General features: G+C 37.9%; 3 protein-coding genes across 7 annotated transcripts; 1 reads left to right on the top strand and 2 right to left on the bottom strand.

The window, feature by feature from the left end:
- The first annotated feature begins 1,042 nt into the window (after positions 1 to 1,042).
- Positions 1,043 to 4,083, top strand: LOC125213980 (uncharacterized). Its single transcript, XM_048114807.2, has 5 exons — positions 1,043 to 1,354; positions 1,443 to 1,595; positions 2,086 to 2,401; positions 2,634 to 2,825; positions 3,012 to 4,083. Exons 1-5 carry the CDS (start codon positions 1,214 to 1,216, stop codon positions 3,896 to 3,898), a joined length of 1,689 nt encoding a protein of 562 aa, XP_047970764.2. The 5' UTR covers positions 1,043 to 1,213; the 3' UTR covers positions 3,899 to 4,083.
- Positions 4,072 to 7,724, bottom strand: LOC125213981 (UDP-glucose 4-epimerase GEPI48-like). 3 transcript variants are annotated; one of them, XM_048114809.2, is made up of 10 exons: positions 7,562 to 7,724; positions 7,203 to 7,416; positions 6,475 to 6,524; positions 5,914 to 6,049; positions 5,728 to 5,829; positions 5,298 to 5,525; positions 4,876 to 4,954; positions 4,567 to 4,649; positions 4,379 to 4,470; positions 4,072 to 4,298 (listed from the first exon to the last, which is right to left on the bottom strand). In XM_048114809.2, the coding sequence occupies exons 2-10, from the start codon at positions 7,383 to 7,385 to the stop codon at positions 4,214 to 4,216; spliced, it is 1,038 nt and encodes a 345-aa protein (XP_047970766.1). In that variant the 5' UTR covers positions 7,386 to 7,416; positions 7,562 to 7,724; the 3' UTR covers positions 4,072 to 4,213. The 3 variants fall into 3 exon arrangements, with proteins under 3 accessions (XP_047970766.1, XP_047970765.1, XP_088924135.1); XM_048114808.2 differs by having other exon boundaries at positions 7,203 to 7,477; positions 7,562 to 7,723; XM_089068009.1 differs by lacking the exon at positions 7,562 to 7,724 and having other exon boundaries at positions 7,203 to 7,514.
- A 1,783-nt stretch (positions 7,725 to 9,507) lies between these two features.
- On the bottom strand, positions 9,508 to 14,439 carry LOC125215663 (Pentatricopeptide repeat (PPR) superfamily protein). Of its 3 annotated transcripts, XM_048117151.2 has the most exons (13): positions 13,897 to 14,439; positions 13,573 to 13,736; positions 12,840 to 12,917; positions 12,343 to 12,422; positions 12,015 to 12,099; positions 11,571 to 11,739; positions 11,320 to 11,387; positions 10,765 to 10,872; positions 10,497 to 10,564; positions 10,333 to 10,420; positions 10,143 to 10,265; positions 10,021 to 10,074; positions 9,508 to 9,938 (listed from the first exon to the last, which is right to left on the bottom strand). In XM_048117151.2, exons 1-13 carry the CDS (start codon positions 14,312 to 14,314, stop codon positions 9,849 to 9,851), a joined length of 1,593 nt encoding a protein of 530 aa, XP_047973108.1. In that variant the 5' UTR covers positions 14,315 to 14,439; the 3' UTR covers positions 9,508 to 9,848. The 3 variants fall into 3 exon arrangements, with proteins under 3 accessions (XP_047973108.1, XP_047973106.1, XP_047973107.1); XM_048117149.2 differs by having other exon boundaries at positions 11,320 to 11,739; positions 13,897 to 14,438; XM_048117150.2 differs by having other exon boundaries at positions 10,143 to 10,214; positions 11,320 to 11,739; positions 13,897 to 14,437.
- Between the last annotated feature and the right edge of the window lie 113 nt (positions 14,440 to 14,552).

Raw genomic sequence — 14,552 nt, 5'->3', positions numbered from 1 at the left:
ATCCTCCTTTACATACTCAATTGTATGTACATTTCGCTTGATTTTTCGCATCAATTTTGTCACATCATTTGAGGCCTTTATCGAAAATACCTCACCGTTTAAATTATTAGTAACGTGCATTGACTATCGTTTTATTTTCTAGAATAAATTGTTAATCGAGGTATATTTATGAAGATGACCAGTAAAAATTTCCGTAGTCAAAATAAATTTTTTGAATGATTTTGACAAACTTCAATTTTTTTATTTTTATAGAACTAAAATAAACATATTATATAAATAATGTAATTAGTCACTATATTAACATCATCTCAAGTTTCAAATACACAGCAAACTATATTAACAAATTAGACCCCTATTTCACTAATTTTTTTCCACTCACTTTTTTTAATATTTCTTAAAACTTGTGCCGCCCTTAAGAGCATCCGCAGTGGAATGGATGTCCCGACGGACTTCGCAAAAACACCTTCTGTCATGTCATAAGGACCTCCCACTGCACTGCCACGTCTTAAGGACATTCCACTGTACAATGGCGGACATCCACAATAATAAAAATTAACAAATTCTCAAATATGCAATTTACGGAATTAAACTTTCGACACGAATACGGGGAAAATACAACGATTTTATTTTTAAAAAAAGCATACATATTTAAATTTTAAAAAAATACATAGTTCACAAAAAAAAAACATCTCAAACCCAAAAACGATTCAAACAAAGTACATGTTAGGTCTTCATTTTCGACGATAATATATGCGTTAGAGTTTTTAAAAAGTTCGTATATATAGAGTTTGTAATGGCGGACGTCCCTAGAATGCCGCAGAACTCTGGTGTCCGCAGCGCTCGTCCGCGTCCGCCCCTCCGTCGCCTAATGGCGGACAAACCCACTGCTACGGATGCTCTAAATGAGACTTCTAATGACGGAGGAAGAGAGTATTTGTTTATTATTGTCCCTTCGATCTCGTCTCCTCACTGTTACAAAAAGTACCCCAATAATTTTGATTTAAAGAAATTCCTGCACGATAAAGTAGGAATTGTAGAAAAACATCTTACAAAAAAAAAATCTTTTCAAAGAAGCTTTCATATTAATGTATGAATACTAATACTCCCGTTTACAAAATCCCAAAAAAACATTGAAATTGATGACACACAGCTTTAACAACGGCAACTTTGTAGTGAAAATGAGTCCGTGAAATCAAACGCCTGTGTTGCAAAAATGAGTGGGCTGTGGTCCGAGAATCCGAGTCCTGAGTATGAGTGGTGCTTGATCTGCCCCAGGTGTAATGCCAGAAGCTGCCGCCGCAAACAGTCCCACACCAAAGCAAACCCCGATCGCTACTTCTACTCTTGCCCCGATGTCTCTCATTCTTCTTCATCCCATTTTCCATCTTCTTTCTTTTAAGATTTTACTTTACTTACTCAACCCCTTTTCTTGTCTTTATTAGGACAATTTTTTCAAGTGGGAGGACGAGGTGAAGCCCCATGAATGGGTCAGAGTGCCTTGCTGCGGGGGCTGCAGCGCCGGTGTTTGCCGGGTGAGGAGGGAAGTCTTCGGGCCCAATGCGGGTCGGATCATGTTCATGTGCAGAGTAAAGGAGGTATCTTTTTTCCCCAATTACTCCCTATTCTTCAATAATAATTGGATGATGATGTTCCCTCTTGGCTCTTTGTTTGTTAAATCTTGAATTTTGATCATATATCATTGGTTGGTTAGTGAACTAGAAGCTGAGGTCAGATTCTGTCTGGATTAGGATAAATGTTCAAAAGTTGGGATTTTTAGTTGCTTAGTGAAGTAGAAGCTAAGCTCAGACTCTCTGAATTTGGATAAATGTTCAAAAGTTGAGATTCATTTCCCTTCTTCGATTGCTGGCTAAATGTGCTTGATTGGTTCTGTGATTCTGTCAACCGATTTGTTTAAAGTACTTGAGTAGTCTTTGATGTATAGTAGAGAATAGAGTAGTTTATATCTTGGGGCATGATTCTTGATCATATTTATACAAGTAACATTATTGACTTTAATTCTGTGGAATCACTATCTGAGTGAATGCACTGAATTGTGTATTTTATACACTTTGAAATCATACACAGGGAGAGGGTTCGTGTGGGTATAGAGTTTGGCAAGACGAGCTAGAAATGATGGAAGCTCGTCAGGCAGAGGAAAGGATGAGCTCGTCTCAATCGGGAAGGGTAGATTGCAACGGTGGAGTCACTGATGCCATTGAGGATGACAGCAAGCAGAGGGATGAAGGAACTGATCATGTGTCACCTTTGGTTGAACCTTCAGATGATCTTGTGTGTCGTGAAGTAACCCCTTGGAGGAGGGATCAGTTGAAAGGCATGGAAGAAAGATATAATTTGACTTCGAGGAGACCTCACAAACGATCACGTTGTGGAGGAATAATAGGTGATGAATCTATCCGTAATTCTTATGTCGAGAGTGTGTAGGTCTACGAACTAGGAAACAAATTGATAACGGATTTTGGAAATATCAATCAGGAAATGGATAATTCGTTGTGGGTTTTGGTAGGGAAGATTGCCTTGGGAAATTTTCTGACGTTGTTAGGTCTACTAACACTAATAGAGTACATCAGTTTTTCATCTTTTCTGGTGTCTCTTATTTGGAATAACTCTTGCAGCTTCGGGTTTTCCAAATTCTGCTAGCGTTTCGACAGTACGTGTAGCACTGAATACTATGTCAACTAGACACTGTTGGATGGCGGATGCAATCCATCGGAATCTAAGCACTGAACTCAATGGCTGGTGGGGAAGGCTTGTTTTCCATCCGAAGCGCTGCTTGATGACTTATGAACTGAAATCATCCACCTCGTGTAAGTGGCAACCGTCCTCTTTTTCTTTCGGATTTTCTTGTTGTGTCTTGCAAATATCCATCACTGTCTAATGGTTCCAAAACTGATATTAACAAGCAGTGTACCTTACTGTCTTGAGCTTGAGCAGCAGGCGTTGATTGTGTTTCGTTCTAACCCTTAGTTTCCATCTGATCCATCTTTTTGTAGCTGTTTCCAATCCTCTAGAGTTTGTGGTGCAAGACATTTTGGTGAACTTTAGTAGTTCAATCACCCCAGGAAGAAATGCAAAGGCAGTCCAAGGCTATAAAGAGCTTTCGTTCAATCTGGAACAGCATCATAGTCCTACTCTTATAGACTCCACTTATGTGGTACCGGAACAGATTGTGGTCGATGCAACAACTTCAACAAGGAGCTCAGATATTCCACTTTCTCCTGTTTCTCTAAAGAAACCATCTTGCAAGCCAACAAATGAAGGTAGAATGTCAAAATCAATCTCGAATGTATTCCATCAAGCTGCCGAACGCCTCCAGGATGAGCTTCTTGCCCGTCTGGAGACAATGGATGTTAAAGACCACGCTGCCATGAGTCAGGAGGCGGAAGCTACGTTTGCTGCTCTAGATTGCTTGCTCTTCGATTACAAAGATTTCAAAAGGCACGTGGATGAACTGATCCGTTGTGCTTCACAATTGTTTGAGATTGACCAAGCTATTCTCACGAATGATTCTCATCAGAAGTTAATTGAGATCTGTTCTACAGAGAGAGAGAGGCTAGATGAGATCAACCGCGTGCATGCTGAGGCACTCGAAGCCCTGATCGACAGCAAGAATCACATAAAAGTTTTGCAAGAAGAGATCTCTTCTGCCCTGGCCCGGCTGTTCCAGATTGAAGCCGATGTATCTTGTTGTGAGGTTGAGATGAGGTGTTTGGAGATCGAGCTCGAGAAAACATCTCAAAACAAGGAGGCGTTGGAGGGCAAGTACTTGATTGCATCTAAAGAACTGGAAGAGTCTCAGAAACTCATCAAACACAGTGAAGCAGAACGAAATGCTGCAAAGGCTGCATTCAACAGGGCAAGGGCATTGCTACGAGGATAGAATTGCACCCGAGCTGCCTCGTTGTTCATGTAACGTATCTAGGAGTATCTAGGATCAAAATAATGTCTACTCTAATCTGTAATATATCCTTGTAATATGATATCTGTTGTTATAGATTGTGGTTTTGGTGTATGACAATGTAACTATAGTGAAGCTAAATAAAAGAATGCAGATTACAGAAAAAAGTGATAGTATCCAGCATTTTATTAAGGTTAGGGAGTTTGAGTTTGAAAACATACAGCATTCACACTCTCATATTAAACACACTGTGCCGGAGATTTCTGGTACAAAAGCCACATATTACAACACACAACTTCACTTGGCTGGTTCATAACCATAGGGATTCTTGCTAGCCCAGTTCCACTGATCCAGGCACATCTCGTCGATCCCGAATTTCGCCCTGAAATGGAAAGCAACACTAGCTCAACAAACTACAACTCTAAGCAGTGAAATATGGCACAACCAAATAGTCACACTTACTTCCATTTCAGCTCCTTTTCAGCTTTGTCCGTCTCTGCATACACGACCTCAGCATCACCCGGTCGTCGATCAGCCATCACCAACGGAAGTTTCTACAACATCACAACAAGAGTTTTGTCTATTTAATTCTACAAATATGATATGATGTATATTTACAGCACCATGTGGCATTTATTTCAAGAACTTACCTTCTCAGATGCTTTCTCAAAAGATGCTACCATTTCCAATACAGATGTGCCCTTCCCTGTCCCAAGATTGTACACCTCACAGCCTGCAGGTCACGTGCATTATCGAAAATCAAGACACTAAACATAACTAATCAATCACAGATTCACAGTCGATAAACAATCAGGGTCCTTAGAGCTTAGGATAAGGAATCACTAGCAAAAAATTATATTCTAGTTGACCAAATTTACCAAAAAAAGTGTATAGATGAAGATGATATGGTCATTAACTCTTAATAAGAAGAATGATTACACCCTACTCAGAGCACATACCTACAGAAGTATCAGAGAGCTTGTTCAAAGCAGCAATATGGCCATCTGCTAGATCCACAACATGGATATAATCACGAACCTGAAGATCACATATACAGCTACATTTTAATAAACATCTTAATTCAGATAAATCTACAACAACTATGCAAATAAAGTGCTCATGCTCAAATACATCTGAATATTATGTATATTAACTATTCAACCCCCACCAACCTTTCGACTCCAACAGTCCACAATAGACTATGTTGCTTGTGGAAATCGAAGTATATTTTAACATCATTAACTCACGAATAAGAAGTTGTAGCATGTCATATGTAATACTGAGTCTATAAACTGAAAAAACTGGCCCTGGAGATTTTCAAAATGGTTCACTAAATGTATCTGTGCACAAAGACAATATGAGTTAAGACAAAGGTACTTACTCCTGTTCCATCCTTGGTCGCGTAGTCAGTTCCATAAACTGTAAGCGCAGGTCGCCTTCCAACGGCTACTTGTTGCACAAAGGGCATGAGGTTGTTTGGGATTCCTCTTGGATCTTCGCCAATATAGCCACTAGGATGCGCGCCAACTGGGTTGAAGTACCTTAGCAAAATGATCTTCCATGTGGGGTCTGACTGGTAAAGATCACGGCATATCTCTTCAATGAAAAGCTGAAATAAAGAACGTAAAATTTCAGGTGATCTTGCTAATAGTACGAAATAACAACTCACAAATACACAGTAATGTAACATACAAATACAGCACATATGTACACAACCAAGACATGTGTTAAAACTTATTTTTTTGTCTTGCCAATATCTTAGATAAAATTCATTTCTCAAAACATTTCCATTAAGATGAATTTGAAGTTACCTTTGTCCTTCCATAAGGATTCAGAGCACTAATGGGAAACTCCTCTGTGCATGGGACTGTTTTTGGTGAACCATACACGGTAGCAGAGGATGAAAACACTAGCTGAAATGTGAGAATGAGTAAAATCAGCACAAAGAGAATGAAATAAGTATAAGTATGGGGTGGAAGCAAAATCGGGCTAGTTACCCTTTTACACCCATGGGCAGCCATGACCTCCAACAGAACAATTGTACCAATGAGGTTATTGTTATAATACAGCAAGGGTTTTTGCACACTTTCTCCAACTGCTTTCAATCCGGCAAAGTGAATAACAGCATCAAACCTTCATTAGGTGAGAATGAGGTGTCAAGATGTTACATAAGAAATTCTGGAGACATATGTACACATAAAGTAACTTCACTATATACTAATCTAGTACTTATCATATAAAATGCACTGTTTGTATACTAAGATAATTAAATTCTAGGGCAACAAAAAGTACATACTATAACAATGTATCAGGTAAATCCTTTATATATACAAAGAAAATATAAAAGAATGAAGTATCTTGAAAAGGTTGAAACTTGAAAGTATTATTTGACAATCAATATGATCATCATAGCCAGTGGATGAGAAATAACTATCAACGACCAGGCATCCATCTATTTCTCTAAATAAAAATCAGCATACAGGAAAGAGCATATGGCACTTAGGACTTTTTACACTAACAATAACATAATTTTGATTTATTTGATTGTCGAGACTTACTTTTGGGAAGTAAAAAGCTCCTCAAGTGCAGGCTTGTCCCGAAGATCAATCTGCAAACCAAAAATGGAGAAGATAGTAAACTAAACATTCTCTCACACAACTACAGCTGCATTAGAAACGAACAATCATATCAAGCAAAACATTCTAACAGAATACCTTAATTATTACTATAACATCAACCTGATCTAGTGCATCGAAGTCATTATCAGTTCAAACAATGCTAAGGAAAGAGCTCCTCGACCTAGCATATTATTCACATATTTCCACACAACAAAGCCAAAATACTGAAAGGATGGCATAACATAATCAGCACAAAAAAGTAAAGTTTATTATATTTATACCACAGTACTCTCTATTTCAAATTGATCACACGCTAGTGGAAACCAACTAATAAGGTGATGGATCAAACTTTACTTCAAGCATTGATTTGCAGACCAACCATTAAATTCATTAACAAACACTTTGCAAACCATTGACTCTAGTTGACTGTTGTTGACCACTCCGGAGAAACCAAGAACAACACAGATCAAAGAGAACACCAAGAACAATACATATCAATCACAAAACAAAAGCCCTCGTAGAATCAAAGTGCACCCATAACTAAAGCACAAGATCAATCCCCCCAATCCCCAAATAACATCACAACTCAAAGCACCAAAAAACTCAATCAAAACCCAAAACCCCAAATAACTATGGAATAAAAAAGCAGTCTTGACAAGGTAGAAAACCTTATGAAAAGTGAGATTTGAGCCTTGCTTCCCAGCAAGTTCCTGGACCCTCTTGAGGGAAATTTCCGACGAATTGTCGAGATTATCCACCACCACAGCCTTGTAACCGCCGAGCAACAGCTGCAGCACGGTGTGACTGCCAATGTAGCCGGCGCCGCCCGTCACCAGAATAGTCGACGACATGTTTTCCAACTACTTCACCCAAAAATATGAACTGTCGAGTAAATTGATGGCCAGCTGAGATCACAGTGTGAGCAAACAGTATATATATACCACTGAGATCGAACAAGAGCACTACAATTAGAGGCTCGAAATAATTAATTCAGTGATTTGATACAATAAATAAATACTAACTGTACCTTTCGCTGATTGGATGATCCCTGAAAATTATATTTATGGAGAAAAAGTGAGATGGGTCAGGTTAGATGTAGAGATTCTTGTCTCGTTGTCGATAAAGTTCTGCCTTTTATAGAATTCCCAGAATTTATTTTGAGGGTTTTTATTTTTCTGGGAATCGATTTGAAGTTTCTAATTACAACTTTATAAACTTTTGAAAAGTTGGGATTTTGTGAAAGTAGGGAAGGGAATACAGCGCTTTCTTGGCCGGTCTATTGCATTCAAAGAATCGGATCCTCAAATATTCATATCCAGAATCGCAGAATCTATCGATTTTAATTTTAAAATGAAATACATATTTTAGTATAAATAAAATTATTCATTTATAGTTCAATGTATACATAAAAAAATTGTGTTTTCTTTTAGTGATTTTTTAGGTAAAAATATGTTAGCTCTGTGATTATGAAATTTTATGAAAATGTTTCCAAAACTTTTTATCATGGTAGGTTTAGCCAAAGCGATTAGGGGACCTATTTTAATGAAACTTTTATTAATTCTTATTAAAAGTTAGTGTTACTATAATTTATAGTATGATTAAAGAGGCGTGCTCAAATATAAAACTGACCTAACTTTTTTCTATAAAATAACGTATAAAGTGTAAACCGACAATAAATTTTTCTGACTCTACCAAACATATTTCAGTGTAATTCTATGTAATTTCTCCCTATTAATCCAAATGAGGATTTTTGTGGGATTAATTTGAGTATCTACATATATTTTGTGGGGTTAAACTTACATTTTTCTGTAATTTTAATAATCAATTGTTTTTATTATGTGATTGCACAATATGTTGTTGCATAAATGACCTTAGTTAGATTAGCAATAATTAATTTTTTATTTATATGTAGTTTTCAATCACATTGTAATGAATTTGAAGTATGTCGGATTTTTTTTTTTAATTTTCTTTATCTATGTTTTTAAACGACCAAGCAACCGTTTCAACGAAAGATTTTCAACCATATCATTTAGATATTAGACTTTGTAATATCATTATCAAATTTGTTTTTGCTTCCTCTCTCATTCTGTGTTTTTTCGATGTGGAAAATATTTCATAGCTATCAATTAAATTAAAAATATAGTCTTTTATCCTCTCTCGTGTACGTAATTGTAATTTGGCCGAGGCCAGAAACCAATTTTGTGTATTTTATGTTTATTCATTTCTTCGTAAATTGCTTTATGATTTGAGACTGACCCATCAGATGGAATACAAATTTTTGGTGTATTTTTGGCTGTTTGTCCCTTTTTTATCTTTATTCCTAACGCCTCAACCTCTCCACATTTTATTTGTTTTCTTCCTACATCGAATCCTTTATTTGGTGTGATTTGACATAGAATCACATAGCAATTTGATTTTTGACAATTGAATTCACCATTGTTAATCCTAATGAAGGTTAATTATCATGAGATTACTTCAGAGAAAATTCTCTGAAATTCAGCAAGCATAAAAAGCAAGGGCTCTTTCAACTTTATCCTATTCCACTATCATTTCTCATTTGCATAAACAATGTCAACCATTTCATCTCTTAAACTTAAATATAGGAGTAATATTTATGTGACAGTCTTGGCCTTTATGTGTACACACTTAAAAGTAAGCATTTGAACATTAATCTACATTTATTTATATGAAAAATAAAAGAAACAATATTCATTACTCAAAATATAATAATGAAAGGTGAATCATGAGGTCTTTTCCAATCATCACCAATCAAGATTGCTTGAATCTAAGGCAATTCCGGTAAGACCTAATTGTGATGGTTTATGAGACCAAATTTATAAATAAATCTAATCTATTAGTATTTGACAATGATTATTAAGTAACCAAGCCTTCTCTCATATATGGCTCCACACAAATTTGGTACCACCAGCTATAATTTTATGTCATAATCCAAAAAGGTTTCTCTGATAAAGATGAGCACACAATGGTGTAACATTAAATGATAAATAAATTTTCATTTACATTCGTCCATTTTTACAATGTAGAGCTAGAGATTAATTCCCAATAAAAATAAATGTCAAAATATCCCATCCCCAAGCACAAGAGATGAACACATTATGCTGTCTTACTCCATTGTGTAGATTAATGGAGCATATTTTCTCATATTATTATGAGAAAAAAATCATAAAATCGACACAACTTGGATTGCTCGGAACAAGCCGGCCTCCTCTCTTGCACAACTTGGATTACTTGGAGTGATTAACCTCGAACCTGTACAAAACGGACGCCATGCCGACTACCATCTTATTCACCGACTACCTGTCTGAAATCTGGTCGGCAGGAAGAGGCTCGGAACTAAGAAGTCGCTCAGCTTCATCGTTTGCCTCAGCTTGCAGTCTCCATTTCTGCAATGACACAAACATAACTGTCACATACAATAAGCAATTTCAGTTTTGCTAGTTTCGCGAATTGAATACGACAACATGCCTCTTCAAGATTCTCAAGCTCCATGATTTGCTCTATCTGCTGAGCAATATTTTCCTGTCAAAAGAACAGAAGCTGTTGAGCAGGCGGTTTCTACGTCTTTTAACAGAAAGAAGACGGCATACCACATTGCTGACTGCTTCTGCAGCAACCACATCCACGTCCAGTTCTACCTCAATTTCAATCATTGAAGATATCTGAAAATGGTAAACCATAGCCATGTGGTGTTCATAACTTAAATGATAAATCTGCAAATAATTCAATATAAGCATCGTTTGTTAAATTTAGAATTCAGTTCTTTAAAAAAATACGTACTCTAGCATAGCTCTCGATCAGTTCAATCCGAGTCTTGAGAGAACTCTCCAAGCCTTCACGCACCCTTTTGACTCTATTTCTTCGAGCACTAAAATAAAATATAAAATCTTAAGTTAACGATGATTCCACAGATCGATGCCAGAGGTAGAGATTAGACAACATACCGATAAGAAGGTTCTCCAACAGCATAAATTTTGTTCTCCAACTGGCACATACGAGCAAGCATCCAGACCTAAAGGACAATATATTGTGTAAACATCATTAAGAGATGGCCCTCGTCCAATCCGGTATAAGTGCATTAGCAATTTAGCATATGCAGGCACATAGATGAATAGCAAATGTTTCTTTCATTAATATATTTTCAAACAATTTAAAATAAAGGAGATGAAAAACCAGTAACCAGCAAGCAGTGTTAGTATTCCAGAACAGAACCTCATTTTCAGCAGCTTTCTTCAATTCCTTGATGCGAGACTGAAGTACGTCATACTGAGATAATAGCTGCTGCCTTATAGATGTTACATCCACTAGTCTTTGTGGAAGCTAGCAACAGAAAACACATAGACAGGTAAGCATGACCGTGGAAGACACTTATTCAAGGTTTGAGAAAAAACGTATATTAAGTAGCTAAACTGTTGAGGAAGCGCATATCTAACTCGAATTGCTGGGAATCGAATTGAAACATAGTACTTCCTTTCTGTTGTCACTTGAGATTAACAGAATACATGCATCATGACATTAGAAGATAGAGACACAATAAGCTATAGATTTTTAACATACTGAGAGGTAAATATCACATGATTAGTTGCCCGTGAGATATATATGTGACGAAGAAGCTACTCAGCCAAAAAATAGCATGTATGTAGAAGCTAGAAATTGAAAAGTGTTGACGGCCATCAAAAAGCTCAAGAATAGAACAATTATATGCTTGATAAGTTTTCAAGCAGAAAATGAATGCTGCGGGGGCAGTAGTTCATCAACGAGACCTGCCTTGTTAAGCTGAGGAAGAACCACACTGCTTAAAGTTGTACCCACGGCGAGCGAAGAAAATGCAGCAGCTGCAATTAACGGAGGCAAGCTAGGATCAAGCATTCCAGAGGCTGCGTCACCAGTAGCAAGCACCACAAGAATGGGGAATAAAATAGATGGACTCAGCATGGATCTGGTCGCATCTTTTCGAGGGGCTCTTAATAATCGTGATTCTCTACCATCTTTATGATTGGTCAGGCACATGGGCTCACCAGGGTAGAAATTTGGAACTCTTGCACTCAGCTTTATAGGACCAACTTCTCTGTAAACACTTAATGGAGCTGCTATGGCAACAGTAACTCTTTCTCCTTCCTGAGCAGGGAGATCGACCGTTTCAGTGGCAAACCTGTGTGTTCTTGCTAAGCCGGAAGGGGTCTCCACCTGCAGGGGGGCATGAGTGATTGATCTAGTAAAGCTTGTCATCAATTCATCATTATATAAAAGCAAAGTGGTAATATAACAGAACTGCACACTTTCAGATAGAAACTTCAAAGCAAATGGGTGTCAAATTCTCCAAAGGGGTTTTTATAAGTGTAAAGGGTAATTTTAAATTTGAAAACTGCACTTGACATCGCAACAGAATCTTGAAACAAAAGCATTCAAACTTGATGTATCATATACCCAAAAATGAAAAATAATTTTTATAAAAATATTACCACAATGGAGTGAACAGCAGCTGGAATATCTTGTTTCGTAATTTGCAAGAATTGTAGCGCTCGTTTCCATGCAGGGACATCCATGCTGCGTTCGGCAGTAGGAGGTCCTTAGAACAAGTGAATATCCCAGGATCAACACCATGTGCATTTACACTTTCTTATTATTGGCTAAAGTAAACAACAAATAAAACAAGTATCTTGTCACTGAGAGGCGTGAGGTGATTTTAGACTTGTCTGTCACTTACTAAAGACAATGCCTTCACATGTCAAGAAAGACAAGGAACTTAAAGAGTGCATCTACAGGAAATGAGAATAATCAATAATGTACCTAATTTCTTCAGATTCGATGCTCAGGATGTTCCCTGAAACTAGTTCATACTGATAACGACACTTTGAACATGATACAACCTGAAAATGAAGCGTAACTGAGAATTTGCAACTACCACGATCAAAAAAGAATGTCTTAAAGAAAATGAGACAACAATTGATCAACTTCTTCAATGAACCTTAGGCATACGTGTGGCCATAAGAACTTCTTTTGATTGAGATAGTTTGCATCCTTTATTGGTCTGACCCTATTTCGGGCAACAGATCGTGGCCACTCACTCATAAGGAGTACTATAGAGAAATAAGGCAAAATCATGAAATTCCTTTTGCTAATGAACCACAAAATTTGATGGTACACACTCACTTAAGGAACCATTTACGATGATCCAATTGACTCACTAACCAGTGTAGAATAAAATGACAGTGCTGGATCGATAGCCACTAACACGGACTGGTAACTGAAAAATTAACTGTAAAATCGAGATTGTATGCACATACCTGAATGCCTTGCTGTGGTTGAGCGACAGAAACGGCTATCATACAACTGGGGCATCTCACCACCTTACCGAAAGGAACCTGAAAAAATTTATTACAGTTTCTTGGTAAGGAACATCCTCTGCCCATGTTAGTTTCGTTCTGGAAAGCATGCTTAAAATTTCAGACATAATCTCACAAATAATAATTAGGAAAGCCTGGAAGGTGGCTGTTGATAATGCAATTTCATAAAATTTGCAATCTTATACCCACCAGGCACCAAGATAAACTTTTAAAGGATCTAAAATGTGGTACATCGACAAACTGTCTACTACTCAGTAGTCATAAGAAAGTGATTGGGATAGAATTAAGAAAATAATTAGAGAATCCAGTTTGAATGAAAGATGAATATGCACAATACTATTATGAGGGCCAGGAACTGTTTATCATTTCAGAAGTCGATACTAGCTATATAAACATCAGGCTTGTGCCTTGTAGAGCCGATCATAAGGTCTACTATATGTGAAATGCATAGATATGTAACTTAACCCTTGAGATATTCATATTGGACAAAATTGTTACATTTTCTCCCAATTTCAGCAATCATGACATACAAAAAGGAAAATGGAAGTACCAAGGAAAGGAGTTGAGCAGATTCATTGCAACAAAGATATATGATTTCCAAGTTTCATTAAAAAACAATGATCACACGACTTCAAGAAAGTAAAAACGTCATAAATAGGTGATAAATAGATACCTCTTCACCGGGAGACACTCCCACTCGGCAAACACAGTCAACCACCCTAAGGGCATCTGAAACCCTCAGTAATGCAGCAAGCCCCTTCACTAACAACGTATACGTATGTACATCCGGTCTTGACCAATTCCATCTCTCCACTGAAGTAGCATTCTCCCCCCAACCTGTTCAATGAAAGTGCCAAACAAACCCCAAATGGCAAAAGTTATCTCACAATCACATTATTAAAACAAGTAAAAAGCAATCAAACATAAATTCAAGCAAAAGAAGACAAAACAGTTGGGTGCAATGAGAAAACATAATTCAATCGGAATTTTTGAGTACCTGAAGCAAAGGTAGAGCGCATGGCGGAGAATACGGAGAGGGCCAAGTCAGCATTGCCACGATCAAGGGCGGCAGAGATAATCAAGCGGCAGTCCGAGGCAGTGACGTGGCCGGCGCTGCCTCGCTCCTCCGAAATCAAACGCAGGGCCTCGGCGGCGTCCGGGGCGGCGGAGACACGGGCAAGCAGCGCTTGGTCGAAGAGGGCCGAGGCCAGCTTGCTCCCTTCCTCCGGCGAGGAGGAGACCTGGCTGTTGGCGTTGGAGGCGGCAGCGGTCTGTTTGGGAATGGGAAACAAGTAATGGTTTTTCTTGGCGGGAAAGAGGAAGCAGAAGTGGGTGGTGGTGTTGGTGTGTCTGGGCGGGTGGTGAGTGGGGAGTGGGAGCAAAGGGGAGGAGCACCGCCACGACTGAAGATTCATGTGCTTGATGGGATTTTCGGAAAGAAACAAATTTCAAGCGTAAATTGTGGGATTTTTGAGAGAGAGAGAGAGAGAGAGAGAAATGCTGAATTCGGAGGTGTGAAGTTGGGGATGATGGATGAGAGGCTGCGGACAACTCATAAAAATACAATCTTTTTGGGAAAAAATGCACAAAACTGGTAAAAATCAAATCTTTATCCAGAAACATCAACAAAATAATTCTATTTAAAAAGAGAGG

This window comes from Salvia hispanica, chromosome 3 (genome assembly GCF_029641045.1).
Source record: "Salvia hispanica isolate PSC_SH4W2 chromosome 3, Shi_PSC_v1, whole genome shotgun sequence".
NCBI classification, from domain to species: Eukaryota; Viridiplantae; Streptophyta; class Magnoliopsida; order Lamiales; family Lamiaceae; genus Salvia; species Salvia hispanica.
Note: the sequence above shows the minus strand (reverse complement) of the source record. Positions and strands in the feature narration are given on the sequence as shown.